Source organism: Monodelphis domestica, chromosome 4 (assembly GCF_027887165.1).
Source record: "Monodelphis domestica isolate mMonDom1 chromosome 4, mMonDom1.pri, whole genome shotgun sequence".
In the NCBI taxonomy this organism is placed as follows: domain Eukaryota; kingdom Metazoa; phylum Chordata; class Mammalia; order Didelphimorphia; family Didelphidae; genus Monodelphis; species Monodelphis domestica.
The window spans coordinates 363,319,309-363,338,849 of record NC_077230.1 but is presented as its reverse complement, the minus strand read 5'-3'; the positions used below and the strand labels follow the sequence as shown (position 1 = coordinate 363,338,849).

General features: G+C 42.1%; 1 protein-coding gene across 2 annotated transcripts in view; it reads left to right on the top strand.

Annotated features, from left to right (window-relative positions):
* GRIK3 (glutamate ionotropic receptor kainate type subunit 3) overlaps nucleotides 1-19,541 on the top strand; it is a 344,698-nt gene that overhangs the window by 244,705 nt on the left and 80,452 nt on the right. For both annotated transcript variants that reach the window (XM_001380822.4, XM_056795163.1), the window contains exons 8-9: nucleotides 4,806-4,913; nucleotides 16,685-16,798. In XM_001380822.4, coding sequence (XP_001380859.1) covers nucleotides 4,806-4,913; nucleotides 16,685-16,798 — 222 coding nt within the window. The remainder of the gene's footprint in view (nucleotides 1-4,805; nucleotides 4,914-16,684; nucleotides 16,799-19,541) is intronic.

Below are 19,541 nucleotides of genomic sequence, written 5' to 3'. Positions count from 1 at the left end.
TCATGCATTAATTGATTGATTCCATCCCTCCCACTTAAATGAAATTACTCTCTTTAGGTTTACTAATTACTTTAGTTGCTTAATAAAATGGCCTTTTCACAGTTCCGAATCTCTTTGCCTGTCTTATGTGATTGACCCTCTCTTCTCTTTGATTTCTGATAGTACTATCTGTCTCTGTCTGTCTCTGTCTCTGCCTCTGTCTATCTCTCTTTATGTCTCTCTATCTGTCTCTGTCTCTTTTTGTCTCCAGGTACCTCTCCTGCTAATCTAACTGTAACTTCTTTGCCTGCTTCACTTTTCTCCTACCTTCTGAATGTTGGTGTCCCACAAGGCTCTGTTTCCCTCTTTCATCTTCCCTATGAGACTTTTAGGTGGTTCAGAGGCCAGAGTGTAGAATTTGTAGTCAGGAAGAACTGAGTTCAAATCAAACCTCAGACTCTAATGATACCTGCCTGACTCAATTTCCTTCTCTGTGAAATGGAGAAAATAGTATAACCTATCTCCCAGAATGAATATAAAATGATAAAAATATGTTTAAATAATTTTCAGACTTTAAAGCATTATATAGGTCCTAACTATTATTATTAAGCTTCCTTATCTTATTTATACACTTTCAGAGCTTTAATACTTACCTCTATGTGGAAGACTCCTAGGCCTATATTTCTAGTTCCATCCTTTCTACTTTGCTCTGTTCCAGCTGCCTGCGTGCATCTCCATCTTGTATGTCCCTCTCTGGCCTCAGATCCATACTCAAAGTCAAGTTCATCATCTTCCCACCTATGACTTTTTTAACCATTGTCTTCTACCTTAGAATCCATACTAAGCATTGGTTCCACGGCAGAAGAATGGTAAGGATTAGGCAATTGGGATTAAGTGATTTGCCCAGTTTGCCACAGAGCTAGAAAGTATCTGAGGCCAGACTTGAACCCAGGACCCCCCATTTCCAGGCCTCACTCTCTTTGCACTGAGCTACCTAGCTGTCCTCCACCTATGATATTTCCCTTTCTATCAGTCTTACCATTGTCCCTTGAAATACTCGAAAATTTCAAATCACCTCTATAGGTTCCTTAAGGCATCTAGAACAGTGCCTGGCATATAGTAGGTACTTAGTAAATGTTTCTTGATTGACCTGTTAGTTGGCTTCCACATTCCTGTTGGGCTCTGATAGTTAAGCCGTTGTCCTATCTTGGTTAAAAACCATACCATTTCCAAACCAAGCCAGGAAGGCTTGGAGGCAGAATTTGAACCCAGGTCTTCCTGACTCCAAGTTCAGCACTTGAAACCTGTCTGAAACCACACTGTCTCTTGATATGCATGAGTGGAGAGGTAACACACAGAGAGGTATCACACACAATGAGTTCATCATGAATTTTGGAAGTGTTTGGGTCTCAAAGCACTTTGAGAAATAGTGCCTCATTAAATCATTACAATGGCCCCGGGAGCAAGATTAGGTGGGCTACCTATTTCATGATCTCCATTTTGCTGTTAGAGGAACCAAGACCCAGACAGGTTAAGTAGCTTGAACAAGGTCCCACAGCATTCCTATAGCAGGGATGGGATGCCTAGCTTCCAGCCTGTGGCTTTTTTCAACCAACTACACTCAGGGAGCTGTGTCTCCTTGTGTCTGGTCGTGTGGCAGCCCAACAGTAAAACATTTAAGGATTTGGCATTTCTGAGAGGATGTGGAAAATACCAGGCCAAAGTTCAGAACATATGAGGTATCTTTCATTTAGAGGCTGGCTAGAGAGTGGCTGGCAGGTAGGCAAATGCTGAGAGGGGATGATGAGGGGCTCCCTCTATCCCTCCGTTCTATGACAGGGGGACATGCTTTGCTTAGGACTCAGTCTGGAAGGGATTAATAATAGTAATAACAATAACTCCCACTGACAAAACATTCAGAGGCTGACAAGGTACTTTCTTCATTGAACTGTGAGGGATGGATTACATGTATCTCTAATTCAGAGTTGGGGAAACTTGCAAGAGGGAAAGAGGTTTTCTCACAGTCACACAGAGTAAATACCTGGAATCAAACCCAGATCTTCTAATGGCAAGAGCAGAGATTTTGCCACTCTATGCAGATACTTATTCAATAGTCCATCATTTTCATTTAGATTTCCATACATTATTTCATTTGATTTTCACATTAACCCTGTAAAGGTAGGTCTGTGAATGTTGTTCCCTATAATGCTATTGATGAAGCAGGTTCTGAGAGGTTAAGTGATTTTCTCATGGCTGCACAGCTTGAATCCCTCCTTCTCCAGGAAGCTTTTCTCCATCCTATGGTACTGTCAATACACCTACTCCGTATATATCTTTTGTGCACCTAGCTGTGTATATGTTGTCTGATCCATTCGAATGTAAGCTTCTTGAGTGCAGAGACTTTTTTATTTTGTTTTTTATTCTTAGCATTTTTCATAGTGTCTAGCACTTAGTAGGTATTTAACAAATGGTTCTTGGTTGATTGAGCAATAGCAAGTGATAGAGATGGGATTCGAACCTAGGTCTCTCCCAATTCCAAGTCTTTTCCCACTATACTCTGTAAGGAACTCCCCTGCTTCCTGGAAGATCCCTGAGAAAGTGGGACAGGATGGAGGAGGCAACTTGAAAAACACAGTTTCTGTGTTTGTAAAGGCTGTCCTGAGGAAGAGAAAATATACTCGGCCTCAGACAGTAAAACAAAAGTCAAAATTAAGGCAGACTGAATAGGATTTAGCCTCAGAGCCCCCAAATTTGAGGGTACTGATTGCATCTTTAGCTAGATACATGGCACTTAGTTATCTAGAATAATTAGTTAAAAGAGAAAGTGCCAGATAGCAGTTCTTTCCGCAAGTGAACTGATTGTACCCCAGGTGCATTCTTCGTCAGCCCAACTCCATCATGTTCCCTATCCTCTCTAGGGCTTCTCCAGCAGTAACAATCTAGACATGTTTTTCCAAGAGGTCTTCCTGCTCCTAACATTCCCACAGGAATTTTTGTGGTGTTTATCTCAGGACTCTGGATGACTAGTTGTATTTTGGGGAAGAACTAAGACCAATGGGGTTGTGTTTCAGGGAAATTCTCAAATAGGTCACGATTTCTGAAACAGGAGCCCTTCAAGTGGCTTCCCAACCTCCCAAGAGCTCACCTTCTGTCTTAGTATCATTTCTAAAGCAGAAGAGCATCAGGGACTAGACAAGCAGGCTTAAGTGACATGTCTCTTAAACTCAGTCTGGCTGTGAGCATGGGAAGGACCTTGGACAGCTCCGGCCACAGCAAGAGTAAAAGAGGGCTTAGGGAGTCTGAGAATGACAGTAACTATTTATTTGTATGTTTGCATCTGTGGGTCCTCAGTAAGGTGAACATTAATCTGAGGCCTATTACACTAAAGTACTTCTTGGTCATTTAGATACAACATGTCAGCAACATCACAGTCACAACTATTCTTGACTACTGGATCCCAGGATGTGTGTTCTGGTATTCCCCGAGCACCTTTCAATTGGTCATCCTACTAATCTAACAAGACTGAGCTCCTCTCTCTGTCTCTTTCATCTGCTTCTGCATTTCTCTATGTCTATCTGTGTCTCCTTGTTTCTCTCTTTCATCTTTCTGACTCTCATTTATCCTCTCCTCTCTTGTACTGCCCTGATCTCTCCTGTCTTCTTCTTAAATCTGTTTTCTCTTCCATTCCCTCCCCTTCTTCCTCCTTCCCTATATCAGCCCTCTCCTTTCCCTTAGTCTCTCTCTCCTCTTCTTCCCCTTCCCTTCCCTGTCTCTTCCTCCTCTTTTCCTACCTTCATCTACATCTGTCTATGACTATCTCTTTCTTTCTCTGTGTTTCTCTGCCTCTGTATTGGTCTTTGCCTCTCTTTTTCTGTCTCTGTCTCTGTATGTCTGACTCCACTTTTGTCTTTGTGCTGTCTCTGTCTCTCAAGTTCTGTCTCCCTCTGTCTCTCTCTGTCCTCTCCCTTCAACTCCATGCCTCTACCAAGAGATAGCATAGTGTAGTAGAAAGAACACCAGACTTGGGAGTCAGGAGAGACCTGAGTTCATATCCCATCTTAGACACTTATTAGTTGTGTGACTCTGGGCAAGTCCTTTAGGGGTCACTGAGCCTCACTTCCTTCATTTGTAAAAGAGAGATGATAATAATACCCATAGTGCCTACCTATCGCACAGGGCTGCAGTGAGGATCAAATGAGATGCGGTAAATAAAGTGCTTTGTAAATCTTAAATCTCTGTATAAATGTCAGTTGCTATTATCTGCCTCTCTCCATGATTCACTTGCTCTCTCCTCTCTACTTCCCGTCATCATCATAGCTGGCTTTATAGGCTGGGCTTGCACAGATGAGTTGTACTTGCTGGCCTTCCTGCCCCTGCCATCTTCCTTTCCCTCCCTGGGTTGAACTTTCCCAGGCACAATCCCAGGGTCTTCCTTCTTTGCCCTGCCTTGGAGGCCTCTGACTTGCTAAACCTTCTCCTCTCAGTTTGGGCCCTACTTCTTCCTCCCCTCCCCCTCCTCTGGGAGCTGAGAAAGGCAGGCAACATTTGCACTGAGCACAGAGGCAGGGGGCTCATTTGGGCAAATCTGAGATCGATGTTCAACAAGAAAGGTACAAATGTAAGTCTGGCTAAAGAGTATAATAGAATTTATGGAAATCACCGGCCTGTGCTGCAGCCTGCAATGATGGAGGTGATTATTAATTAATCATGGTCTTTGGGGAAAAGTCTCGGTGTAAGGAGTAATTAAAATGAAGCATTGTACAGTTGTACCGAATGATGATTTATGAGGCTAAGTAATTGCAGCTCTGCCCTCTTCCCTCCGGCAGGCTCAATGGGAAGGATTAACTGGACGGATTGTTTTCAACAAAACCAGTGGCTTAAGGACTGATTTTGACTTGGATATCATCAGCCTGAAGGAAGATGGCCTGGAGAAGGTGTGTAAGAGCCCCCAGCTTGCCTGCAGCTGACCAGAGGCAATGAGACATCCATCCCAGGGAGCATCCTTCCACCTCTCAACAAAGTACTTTAGAGAAATTGAGCCTAAATTCCTTTTGAAGTCTGACGGGCCACACACAAGGATTTAGCCCACAAACTTCCCACTTCCAATTCAATCCATCCAACACAAAGTGTTGGACAAGTGACTACTATGTCCCAAGCATGGTTCTAGGTGCTGTGCCTACAAACCCAAAGATTATAATTCCTTTCCCTCAAGGAATTTATGTCCAGTGAGGCAGGACTGGTTGTTTAGTCATTTTTCAATCAGATCCAACTCTTCATGAGCCCATTTGGGGTTTTCTTAGTGAAGATACTAGAATGGTTTTCCATTTCCTTCTTCAGCTCATTTTACACATAAGGAAACTGAGGCAAACAGGGTTAAGTTACTTACCCAGTGTCACATAGCTCCTGAATGTCTGAGGTAAGATTTGAATTCAGGAAGATGAGTTTTCCCTGATTCCAGGCCCAACATTCTATCCATTGTGCCACCTAGCTGTCTTGTGACATGGGGTACACAATGTATACAGATAATCAATATATATGTCCTTTTAAGGAGTAGGAAGACAGGGAACTAACAACCAGGACTTTCAGGAAAGGCCTTTTCTACCAACAAGGTAGCAGCACTTGTGCTGAACCTTGATTCTAAGGGACAAAAGTTAGGATGGGGTGAATTCCAGGCATAGAGAAAAACTTGGCTAAAGGTGTGGAGACTGGAAGCAAATTCCTGAGTTAAGGGAACAACAAGGTAATTTATAATAAATGGGAAAGGTAGGTTAGAGCAAGATTGTGAAGGAATTTTAATGTCAAGCTGATGTGTTTGTATCACCAAGGATTGTAGAAAAGGAGGAATAGAGGGCTCAAGGTCAGGTCTTGGTGGACACTCATAGTTATATAATGGGACACAGATGCTGATACTGCAAGGGAGACTCAGAAATATATGAAGAATATCAGGAGAGAGTAATGTCATGAAAAGCCAGAAAGGAGAAAATATCAAGAGGAAGAAAATAGTCAAAAGTGTCAAATGCTGCAGGGAAGTCAAGAAGGATGAAGACTGAGAAAAAGCTATTGACCATTCCTCACTAAATCATATGCAAGATTAGGAAGGAAGAAGCCCTTTATCCATCAGTTCCCACACTACTATGGACCCTTCCTTATTCATAAATAAGAGAGACAGTGACAAGGTAGAATGTGCATTGGAAAAGAGCTGAAATTAGGAGACTCAAATCATGTCAGTTGAATATCATTTGAAGGAAAATGAGGTTGTGTAGCCTGAAGAAGACAGGAAAAATAGTTCAATTAATCACTGAGTTTTTACTAAGTACCTACTGTGTGACAGGCATTATACTAGGCACTGAAGACAGAAACACAATGAAATAATCCTCACATGCCAGCAGCTTACATTCTAATGGGGGAAACAAATACATATAAAATGAATATAAAGTAAATACATACAAAAATATGTTCATTTGAGTGGAAATAAACTAACACATTGGCTTTCTTCAAATATCTGAAGGGCTGTCATGTGGAAGAGGGATTAGATTTGTTCTGTTTGGCCCCAGGGGGAAGAGCTAGGAACAGTGGGTGGAAGTTAAAGAGAAGCAACTTGTAAGAAAAAAATTCCTAACAAAGAGGAATGTCTCACAATAGATAGGACTGCCTTTTGAGGTACTAAGCTTACTATTGCTGGAGGTATTCAAGAAAAGAATGGATGATCTCGTGTCAGGGATGCAGGACCAGGTAGGGGGATAGACTGGATATCTCTGAGTGCTCATCTATCTCTAAGTATCTGAATCTGTGAAGCACAATTGGTGAATAAAGCCCATAATCTTGGGAGAGTGTCTGTTGTATATCATTGAGTGTGACTTTCTGATCAGTGTAGAACATCCTTAAGGAAATCATCCCCAAGGTTGAGGGCTAGAAGAGATACACTCACCCACATAGGGATAAACTTTTATGTGACAATGTAAATGACAACAGTACAAGCAAAGTGTGTGTGTGTGTGTGTGTGTGTGTGTGTGAGAGAGAGAGAGAGAGAGAGAGAGAGAGAGAGAGAGAGAGAGAGAGAGAGAGAGAGAGAGAGAGAGAGAGAGAGAGAGAGAGAGAGGCCAAGGGACTGGAGTACTATTACCTAGCAAACTGGATGAAGTTAGTTTTGGAAGACTTCCTGGAAGGAGGTACGTTTTGAAAGAAGTGAATGACAACTTTTAACATAGTGGACATTAAGGGTTATTTCTGGTGTTGAGAAGGATAAGAGCAAAGTCCAAGAGACTGGTGTCTACAGAGACCTGGTATCCCCACATGAAAACTAAATTCGATTTCTCTAGGCAATGACTTGGACAGGTGCCCAAGACAAATCAATCATGGGGAAGGGGTATCATGCCCATTAGCATGGGAGGTGCCTCCATATTTCTCCCTCATTCCAACCAAGGAGAACATATCCCCAGGCCCTGGAGAAACATCTGACGCCAAGTGGCTAGATGACTCAGCTAGGCATAGCAAGTGCCAGATTCTCCTGGAATCACCCTTGGCACTAACACTTTCTGTGATCTTCCCTGGCCCTTATTCAAGGAGATTACTCCAATGTTTCACCAGGTCATTCTCACCAGATAGGCCAAACATGGATTCAGAGAATAAATAACCCTCCAGGATTCCCTAAGAGCTGTCTGTGGGACTGATAGCTCACAGACTTATAGGTCTTTATGGATGTGGGAACTACCTTGTCTTAGGTCCTTAGGGAAGGAATGGATATGGGAACTGAAAGCTCAGCTTGAAAAAGGCAGTGGCCATGGGTCCTTTAGCATTGAAGAGAAATGGATAGCTTTCTTTCCTTTTATTTTCCCCATAATTAAAGAATGGGACTACAATTAGATTTAGTCTAATTCAATTTAACAAATGTGTTAAAAGAACCTACTACATTCAAGGTATTGAGGCAATAGGGCCTAGAGATTAGTAATGAACTTAAAATCAGAAAAACCTGGATTTAAATGATGACTGACATATATTATCTGTTTAACTATGAGCAAGTCACTTAACATATATGGGCTTTAGAAAACACTTGGGACTTAGCTATTAAGTCATGGAAGGGTTATCATCTCCACTGGTAGAGAGGAACACCCTACTAGAAGTTCCAAGTGCCAAGAAAATCACAGATCCCTCTAGTATTTACCTAAATTCAGACAGCATGCTAAATTCTGGGGATACAAAGCTAAAACCAACACAAACCCAGTCTTCAAGGCACTTATATCCTACTAGTGGTGAGATGGGGGACAGTTATAATTCAACTAAAAATTCCTTTATTAAACATATTCTCCTTATCAAACTTTCTGCTAGGGATACAAAGGCCAAAAAAAATAATATTTGCCTTAAAGTAATTTGTCTGTTTCTTCTCTCTTAGCTTTCTCTTGACTCCTGCCTTGTCTTCCATCTTTTCTCCCATTTTCTTTTCTTCATCCTCCCTTCCTTTCTCCTTTCCCCTACCTAGTTCTTACCCTCTCATCCCTTATTCTCTCCTATTTCTCTTCCCATAATAATAGCTGGCATTTATCTGTCCTTCAAAAGGTTTGCAAAACACTTTCCATACACAGAAGAAGGTACTACAGCCATAATTAAACCCATGTTATAAATGATAAACTGAAGGTGAGTGGTTTGCTCATGCTTGAACAGACAGGAAGTGTCTGTGATGGAATGTGATTCATTACATAGCCAGGAAGTTTCCAAGGTGGGATTCTAAGCCAATTTATCCTTCTTCCAAAGCCAACATGCTTTCTCCTTTCCTGCTCTGCCTCTCATTATAGTTCTTTATTTGCTCATTTGTTCTCTACCACATCTGTGGCTATCTGATGGGTTGGCCAAAGAGTGATCCTCAAGTTAGAGCTGTAAGTTGCAAATGGGACCTGTGACAAATCAGCCCTGAATGTCAGCAGCTGAGTTCATGACTGCCAAGGTCTTGGATCTGGGTGGGTGGATTTCAGTGACTGGGCTGAGAGCTGTTTGAAGTGCAGGAATGGATTGGAAAGGATTAGTCAGTTCTCATCTTTGAGCCGTGGGTTCTCTGTCCATGTCTGCTTCTGGATGACACTTCATTTGGGGGATTTAGGGTTTTCCAGGTGATGGGGAGAGATGAGTTTTGCCTGAGACTCTTTAAGGAGTGCCTTCTCTGCCTCCTCCATCAAGCAGTTTGCAAATCTCCAGCTTTAATATGACAGAGTTTACAGGGAGATTGAGAGGAGGAAACAGTATGATGCTAGAAAATACCAGGGACCATCCTTTAACCATCCCTCTATCTAAGCTATAATTGGGGGAAGATTTTGGCAGAGAGAGAAATCCCAATGCTTATCCTGATCCTCAAGAAGAGGAAGGAGATAGAGGAGGCAACTGTGCCTCTTCTCTCCTGTCAGTGCTCAGCTCAACCCCTTCTGCATGGAAGAGGTCACCTACAGAAGTCAGAGTAGAAATAAGGGAAAGGTCACATGTACAGGAAAAAGGAGTTGGGTCAAGAAGGTACCCATCTTCTACCATTCACTATAACCTTGAGAACAGCACTTGTTTGGAGGAATGAAAAGAACACTAGGCAGGGAGTCAGGAAACCCGGAATTGAATCTGAGTTTTCCCACTTCTCTCCTTCCCATGATCAGGTGTGAGTCCCCTTTCTCTGGGTCTTAATCTCCTCTGTAAGATGAGGAGTTTATTCTAAGTGATCTCTAAGATCCCTGAGAGGATAGAAACTGGACATAGTTTAATTAAACACTGAAAGCTGTTAAGTTAAGGGACTTACCTAGGATCACACAATCAGTATATGTAAATGGTAGGACTTGAGTCTCAATCTTCCTAGTTCTGAAGCCAGCTCTCTCTCTCTCTCTCTCTCTCTCTCTCTCTCTCTCTCTCTCTCTCTCTCTCTCTCTCTCTCTCTCTCTCTATCTCTCTCTCTCTCTCAATCTCCCTTACACACACGTGATAGTGTTCCTTCTAACTGCAAAATATTCTCTCATCTTTCAGTTATTCACATCTAAGAATAGTCTAAGTGCTAGATCTATGGTCCCATAGTCACCTCTATTTTGCTAGTAGTCACAAATGAAATTTCATGGACCCTAGGGGGAAAAAAAGCAATTTCTAGATGACTGGCCCTGTAAGCTTAGACCTTTAACAAGGAATTTTTCATAAGATATTCATATAATGTAACCAGAGTATTTGAGAGAATGAATAGGATACCCATTTTCAGGAATGCAGTTGATAAGAATTATCCTTTAGGTTGAGGGGTTGGTTAGATGGACAGAGGGGTCCCTTCAAGCTCTAAAAGCCTATATATCAATAAAAGTAGTAGCAGCATCAACAATAGTAGTAGTAGTAGAAGTAGTAGTAATAGTAGAAGTAGTAGTAGTAGTAGTCGTAGTAGTAGTGGTGGTGGTAGTAATGACTTAGGTTTACAAAACACTTTATATACATCATGTCATTTGATTTGGAATGCCTAAATTAAAGACTTAGTAGACCCAGTTGAATATCTAATTATTATGGCATTTGATCCTCAAGACATCCCTGTGAAGTCAATAGCAAAAGCATTACTTTTCTTTTCTGATTTCTGCATGAGGAAATTGAGCCTTGATGTAAAGTGGCTTGCCTGGGATCACGCAGCTGATAGATAGCATTGCCAGGATCTGAATTTAGATTTTATAGGCCTAAGTCCAGTGCCTTATAATTGAAAATATTGTGAGAATCTGTGGTTCCCTTTTATTCCCCCAAACACCAGCATCAGTACTTAAGTGTGCCATAGGTGCTTGATGAAGGGAGGATCACAATTTACCCAGGAGTTCTATCCATTCTATGGGTTTACCAGACTCAATCTTTCTCACCCAGATGGAGTACTTTCCTATCCCTTTACTTTTGCTCACATTCTCTATGCTTATTAGGCCTTTCTCACTTTCACCTCTGCTTTTGAAACTCCAATCTATCCTCCAAGGAAAAGATCACAAATGCCCTCTCACCCAGAAAGCCTTCCTGGATCCCTTCCAGAGCCTATAATGCTTTGTAACCCTCCTATAATACAAACTACCTCAGTTTCTTATTTTTAAAACCTTTTACCTTCTGTCTGTTAGAATCAATACTTTGTATATTGGTTCCAAGGCCAAAGAGGAGTAAGGGCTAGGCAATGGGGGTTAAGTGACTTGCCCAGGGTCACACAGTTGGAAAGTGTCTGAGGTCAGATTTGAACCTGGGACCTCCTGTCTCTAGGCCTGGCTCTCAATCCACTGAGCCACCTATCTGCCCCACTAGAGTCTGCTATTGTTCATAGTATTAAGGCCTTGAAACTGGAAAGGACCTCTTTTTTTTTTTATAAAACCCTTACCTTCTGTCTTGGAGTCAATACTGTATATTGGCTCCAAGGCAGAAGAATGGTAAGGGCTAGGCAATGGGGGTCAAGTGACTTGCCCAGGGTCACACAGCTGGGAAGTGGCTGAGGCCAGGTTTGAACCTAGGACCTCCCGTCTCTAGGCCTGGCTCTCAATCCACTGAGCTACCCAGCTTCCCCCTGGAAAGGACCTCTTAAGACATCATGTTCAGTCTTTCATATTATAGAGCAGGAAACTGAGGCCCAGAGAAGCTAAATGAACTGCCCGAGGTCAACCAGGGAATAATTGCCTGAATAACTTTTTGGATATAGGGCTAATATGATACAGTGGAAAGAATGTTATCTTTGGGATCAAAGTCCCTAGGTTCAAATCCTAGCCCTGCTTTGCAATGAGCAAGTCACTTAACCTCTTGAAGCCTCAGTTTGCTTATCTGCAAAATGATAAAATTGAACTAGATTAGTTCTAGATCTACAGTCCTAAGAGTTCAAATCCAACATGTTTTCCATTGTGTTATAGCCTTAAATTGTAGTCATTATATACCTATCTGTTGTTTCCCTACTGTGCACTATAGTCATCTGTTTTTTGTTCATTTTCCCTCCTAGATTGTGAGTTCCATGAGAACAAAGACTAGAACATATCTTCATTCTCTCAGTCCCTAGCCTAGGGCTTTGAACATAGTAGGCATTTAGTAAATGTAGTTACTATTGGTGATGGTAGATTGTGGAGTTCAGGCAGGAATTATGTATTAAAAACTTTGTATCTCAACAAATGTATCCAGCACAAGTCTTTATACTTGGTAGATAGGAAGGAAGGAAGGAAGGAAGGAAGGAGAGAGAGGGAGGGAGAGAGGGAGAGAGAAAGAGAAAGAGAGAAAGATAAAAGGAGAGAGAGAGAGAATGAAAGAGGGAGGGGAGGAGGAAAAAAGGAGGGGAGGAAGGAGGAAAAGGGGCCTCCCATTCCTGGATACACTATCTTCTCATCTCTATCTTCTCATCCCTTCCTGCCACACTCAGCTTAGGTTCCACTTCACTGAACACCCCAGATGAAAGTGGTTTTTTTTTTACCCACTTTCATTTTTTTTTAGCATTTTGTTTGGAATTCTCATTTGCTTTCATTACTCCCTATACTGCATTAAATTTATTTGTATACATCTCATATCCCCCACACTTTCATTTGAATGTAAGCTTTTTGAAGGTAAAGACTGCTTGTTTTGTGTTTGATCTTTACATCTCAAACATTTAACCTTGCATCTAATGGAACATGGCATACCTCTGCTTAATTGAAAGATTGGTCAAATGAATTCATGGAAAAAATCATTGATCAACACATTGTTCATCCACTGTGTGCCTACCCCTGCTATGAGATGATGGGGGCAGGCAGAATTGTCTGCAGGACCTGGAATTCCACACCTGCTCTGGGCATTAATCTCAGCTTATGGGAGCAGTGGGCCACTCAGTCTACTTTGGTCTAATCCCTGCCAGACCCTCTCCAGGACACATATTCTCCATCACTCAGGCAGCAAGGGCAGGGGGGAGGGGGTGCAGAATGGCTGGCCAAGTGTCGGATCACAGCCTTCCAGTATTGTGTTTGCCCTACTGTTTGTTAATCCGGATGGGCCCTGATCCTGCCCGCTTGGGTGTTGGGAGGATTAAGGCAGAATTACTGGAGCATAATTACATGTCTCTTTGCTATCTGGTTTGCACAGCTCTCTTAATGGGATATTTGTAGTCTGCCTCTCTGGTTAATTGATTAAGTTTCCTGGGTTCCTCGAAGGGGACAATTCCCTCCCGAGGTTGGCCAAGGACAGAAAGGGCATGAGCAGCCTTGGGAAGGGAGAGGAGAGCATAGCACGAATTTTCTGCAGACTCAAGGTTCCATGATTATTTCCAAAAAAGACTTGGGGTGAGCAGGGGGTCATCAAAAGCTCAATATGACACAAGAGTATGCTGTGGAAGCAGAAAAAAAGATAATTTGATCCAACCATGGCTGCCTTAATAGAAGTCTAGTGACAAGAATGAGTGAGGAGATTGTTCCACTGTCCTCTATGCCAGTCAAGCTACATTTGGAGTCTCAGATTCTGACCATCTTGACTGAGGAAAGGCATCGGCTCCTCCTTGTCATAAGAGCTAACCTTTCCCAGAATTTTAAGGTTTGCAAAGAGCTTTTCACAATCTATCTCATTGTATTCTCTCAACAGACCCATGAAGCAGATGCTATTATTACCCTCATTTTACAGACAGGAAAGTAATTTGTCCAAAGTCTCACATGTTGTAAGTGTCCAAAACAAGATCTGAACTCCAGTCTTTCTGACTCCAAGCCAAGCATGCTGCACCATTGTGCCACCTGGCTGTTCTCTCTGGTCCAATGGATGCTAGACCATTCAGAGATCCTGCCTCTGACACTGAGGACACTACTTTTATTATACTCATTTGAATTATGAAGAAACCAAGTTTTAAGGGAAGTTTGAATGACCTGCTCAGTTAGTGAGGTATTCAACTTCAGAGACTGGAGGACCACTTGTTGAGGATGTTGTCAGGTGGGCTTCTGCCCAGGTAGAAATTGAACTTTATGCCCTCTGAGGTCTCTTCAAGCTCTGAGGTTTTGTGAATCCATAGTTGAACCCACAGTAAGAGCTCCTGAGGAAGTAAATTCTTCTTCTCCAGTTTCCTTTTCTCACCACTTTCTCTGCCTCTGTCTCTCTCTTCTCTCAGTCTCTCTGTCTTTGTCTTTCTGTTTCTGTGTCTGTCTGTCTATCTGTCTCTGTCTCTCTCTGTGTCTCTGTCTCTGTCTCTCTCTTTCTCTCTGTCTGTCTGTCTGTCTGTCTCTCTCTCTCTCTCTCTCTCTCTCTCACACACACACACACACACACACACACTCAAAATCAATGGAAGTGACTGGGGGGAAGGAAAAGGAAAGAGATGTCTAGCCTGAATTAAAACTAGTCCTCAACTCCCTAGCAAGCCAGAAGTCTTGGAGAGAGAGAGTTCACCCTGTTTGCCTGTCACCAGCCTCAGTGGTCTCTGAAATGCTACTGCCCTGATCTCTTCCTCTGGAAAAAAATGTGTCTTCCCCTCCCTTGCCTTCCCAGGACAAGCCCTGGGACAAGAACCCGTTACTCATGCATGTGTTTGTGGCCTCCTGAGGTAATTCCACTGATGAAATGCATTACCTGAGCTCTTATTATTTCTCTTTCATTTTCTCCCATTTGCCATATTTGGGACCAGACCATCACTTCTCCTTGATTATTTCTAGGTTCTTCTTCATTAACTGCTTTACTCAGGAATCTCATTTTCATAATAATAGGGTTAGGGACTATATATATGTATATGTATATGCATATGCATATACATATATATGTATATATATATATATATATATATATATAGTGATAGAGTGCCAAGATGAAGACCCTTTTCTAATGCAGGTCTGTATACTCTGTGACATATTATGTTTAGAAAACTACCTATAATGGGGGCAGCTGGGTAGCTCAGTGGATTGAGAACCAGACCTAGAGACTGGAGGTCCTAGGTTCAAATCTGACCTCAGACACTTCCAAGCTATGTGACCCCTGGGCAAGTCACTTAACCCCTATTTCTTAGCCCTTACTGCTCTTCTGCCTTAAAACCAATATACATAGTATTGATTGTAAGATAGAAGGTAAGAGTCTAAAAAAAGAAAAATGTATACAACACTGAGAAGCTTTGACCTGCCTGGAGTCATATAGATGGTATGTGTCAGAGGTGGCAGGCTTTGAACTCAGATCTTCCTGGCTCCTTTTACTAATACTACCCAATATAGATCAGCCCCTTCTCTGCAACTTAGAGTTACAGGGAGAGTCCTAGAACTCTGAGAGGCAAATGATTTGCCCAGGGACCTATGAGTGTGTGTCCAAGGAAGAATTTGAACTCACATCCTCCTGAGTTCCAAGGCTAGTGCTTTATCCATTCCCTGTCAGGATGTATTTCAGACATATATTTCCTAATAATATTCACTCTGTTGGGCTGCCTTTAATGAGCGTATTTTGTAATAACTGCTACTAATAACTCACAATCATATAAACTTAAAAGTTTCTTTTAAGAGCTTATATTAATTCATTTAAACCTCATCACAACCCTGTTTGGTAGGTCCTACAGAAATTATTAAATTACAGAAAATCCAGGGAACAAGGCTCAGAGAGCTTGATAAGTTAACCAGGTGCCAGCTGCAGAAAGGAGCTATTTAGGCAGCCAGACAACAGGAAACACACATTTATTTATGTTTAAACTCTTATTTTCTGTCTTACAATCATTACTGTATTGGCTCTAAGGACTAGGAAATGGAGGTTAAGTGGCTTGCCCAGGATCACATAGCTAGGAAGTGGCTGAGGTTAGATTTGAACCTAGGTCTTCCCAACTCCATGCCTGGTGCTCTATCCACTGTGCTACCTGTTCAACAAACGTTCATTAAGCTCTTCCAATATGTCAGGCACTGAGCTAAGTGCTGGGAGTACAAATACAAGCATAAAGAAAGACAGTCTCTTCCCTCAGGGAGTTTACATTCTAATAGCAGAAGAGAATCCCTAAGAGAAGTAGCACTGACCCCAGACTTTGAGAATCTAAAGTCTTGTCACTGATGCTGACTATTTATGTGGCCTTAACTAAGTCCAACTTATTTCACTTTCCAGTCCTCAGTTTCCTCATTTGTACAAAGAAGAGATCAAACCAGATGACCTCAGAGATCTTTTCCAACTCTAGATCTATGCTCTCATTTGGGAAGGATGACTAAATTTAAAGAAAAAGCCAAAATCTGATGGCCACTTGTGGACAGTGCAGAAGAGGAGATTCTCATTTAAATGGGACTTAGACTTTCTGAGGTTCCCTTCAGCTCTGAGAGCCTTTGTTTCTGTGCAGTCAGAATGCCTGAGGTCCAGCCTTGAGTCTTCCACCTGTCTGATCTTGGACAACAGCTTCATCATCTACAAAGTGACAGGTGTTGGACCAGCTTCCCCTATGAAGTCCTAGAGATTCCAACCCTAAGATTCTACCTCTGAGGAACTAGAAAATCCAGGTTGATAAGAGATAGGCAGATGGTGCAGGTTTTATTGGCTTAAATTCCATGTATCTCATCAGAGATTTCACAGGGTCAATGTCAGAGTTCAAGGAGACCTTTTGTATTTTCAAAATTGAACCCTTCATTGGGTATGTCAGGAAACTGAGGCTCAGAGAAAATAAAAGACTCTCCCCAAAATCACACATTTGCTTAACAGCAGATCTGGGGCTTGAAGTCAGGTTTTTTGAGGTCTCTATCCACTTTTTGATTCTTCCTTAAAATTCCAATAACCTCATCTATCTATCTATCTATCTATCATTTTTCTGTCTTCTTTCCAGGTGGGTGTGTGGTGTCCTGCTGATGGTCTCAACATCACAGAGATTGCCAAGGGCCGGGGCCCCAACGTCACTGATTCCTTGACCAACAGGTCCCTCATTGTCACCACTGTGCTGGTAAGAAGCCATGGCTCTGCATGACAGCCCCTGAGAATATCAGATGAAGACGGGATAGCAGGGAAGATAGTAATGAGAGAAAAACTCATCTTCCAGTGGCAGGCCTTCTATGCTTGGGAAAGTGCCCTGCTCCTAATGGAGTGTTTCCAGGAAAGCAGAGAAGGAGCCAGTGGTCTAGGGCAGGTTGAGGGTATAAATGAGGGAGAAACTGAATGCCTGGCATAGTCCAGAGAGCAATAGTCTAATATTTGGAGTCCAAGAACCTGGATTTGAATCCCAGCTCTGCTTCCTACTTTCCACCAGTATGGCCTTGGGCAACAATTGCCTTCTCTTCTCTACTTCCTTATTTGAAAAATGAAGGGGCAAGCTATGATGACCCCCCAGGTCCCTCCCAGCTCAAAATCTCATGAATACTAAGCATGAATCTCTACAGAAGGCTCTCACGAATCTAAGAATTTTAATACAAGTTTTGGAGGAGGCATTTGGCATTCTTTTTCCCCAGACACAGGCCTAGTACCTACAGTGAGAGGACCAAGCATGTGAAGGGTTGGGGGACTAGTGATACAGGACCTAGAATGGAGGGACACAGGCTAGAAGAAGTGAGATGGAAGGGCTGGAGATATGGAACCAGGGATGGAGGGACCATAGATAGAGGGACTAGAGGTGGAGGGGAGAATGGGCAAAGGATCAAGAGGAAGAGGGATAGGGAGTGGGGAGAATAGGGACAAAAGGACTCAGCCCATTAGGGGCACTGTTGGATATTCCTCCTCTTACTGAGAATTCCATCACACACACACACACACACACACACACACACACACACACAGAGGGTATGGATGGGTTGCTACATAGAAGTGTGGAAGGGAAACCTCCAAGTAATGTTCTCAAAGAAACAGGTGAATGGGAGGAAGGAGAAGCTTTAAACAACTATCCTCACTCCCTTCCCAAAGAGGACTTCTACCTCAGTGTAGTCAATACTGATTATACAGGGGCCAGTGATCTGGGAATATTACTGTTTATTACACTCTTACATTTATTATTATATATATTATAATCTAATCATATATAATATGATTATATTTTTATTATATTTTTTTGTAATTTTTGTAAAATTTTGTAAAAAAAATTTTGTAAAAAAAATATGTAATTATATTACATATTACATCTAAGACCTGTATTTTTCAGCTCAGAAGCTGGTATCTTATGTCACTATACTTTAACTTCTTTCTGGCTCCCAGATGTTGTCAGTGGAGATGAGGAGGTGTTAAATAGTATGACTACGATGCCTTGTATCATGATCTATCTTGGTGAGCCTCTAGGATCGATATATGGCTAGAGCAGGGCTGGTAGGGCATAGGATTCTGCCATGGAATCAGAACATTGCGATGGAGAGGGATTTGGAAATCATGGGAAAGTATATGGAATATTCTTTCTCCTTATTTCTGCCTTGTGACTTCCTTCTAGCCCTTCAAGACTCAGCTCAAGTCACCCCTTCTGCGGGAGGTCTTTACCTTAGCTACTAGTGTTGTCAGATTACCTTCCATCTACTCTATATACGCCATGTGTGTTGTTTTTTATTTTATGTCTCTTTGTGACTCCATTTGGGGTTTTCTTGACAAAGATACCAGAGTGGTTTGAGTGGTTTGTCATTTCTTTCTTCAACTCATTTTATAGCTGAGAAATGGAGGTAAACAGGGTTAAATGACTTGACTAGGATCACACAGCCAGTAAGTGTCTGAGGCTGGATTTGAACTCAGGAAAATGAGTCTTCCTAACTTCAGGTTCAGTACTCTATCCTCTGTGACACCTAGCTGCCCTTATAGATATCTTCTTACTTACAGGTTGTCTACCTCATTTGAATGTTAACTCCTGAGAAGGACATGCCCATTGCATTTGCCTTTCTTTCTGTCCTCAGCATTTGGAAAGTAGAAGGCACATAGAAAGTGTAATAAATGCTTGTTGGCTGGCTGAGATGTAGCTTGGTGATCTGGACACCATTATTTAAAAAACAAAGCTAAAGTAGCCTTAAGATCATGTCATAGAAGATTCATTTGAAAAAATTGGGAGTGTTCATTTAGGAGAAGAGAAGACTAAGGGAAGTCATGAGAGTTATCTTCAAGTGGCTGAAGGGCTGCTTTAATGGAATGGAATTAAACTCTTTGCTTTTGGCCTCAGAGGACACAACTATGATACAAGCAATGGGTGCAAGTTACAGACACATATTTAGGCATAGGATAAGGGGGAGCTTCTTAACTATTAGAGCGATCTAAAAATGGAATGGTGTTCCTTAAGAGATAATGAGAGAGGCAGCTGGGTAGCTTAGTGGATTGAGAGCCAAGTCGAGAAATGTAGGGTCCTAGGTTAAAATCCGGTCTCAGATACTTGCCAACTGTGTGACCCTGGGCAAGTCACTTAATCCCCTTTGCCTAGTCCATAACACTCTTCTGCCTTGGAACCAATATACTGTATTTATTCTAAGGTGGAAAGTAAAGGAGAGAGAGAGAGAGAGAGAGAGAGAGAGAGAGAGAGAGAGAGAGAGAGAGAGAGAGAGAGAGAGAGAGAGAGAGAGAGAGAGAGAGAAGAGAGAGAGAGAGAGAGAGAGAGAGAGAGAGAGAGAGAGAGAGAGAGAGAGAGAGAGAGAGAGAGAGAATGAGAATCACTAGGTCATCATTAGACCTTTATTAGCAAAGATAATATGGCCAATTTTCAATTATTCCTTATGTTGTAAGGAAGATTTTTATTT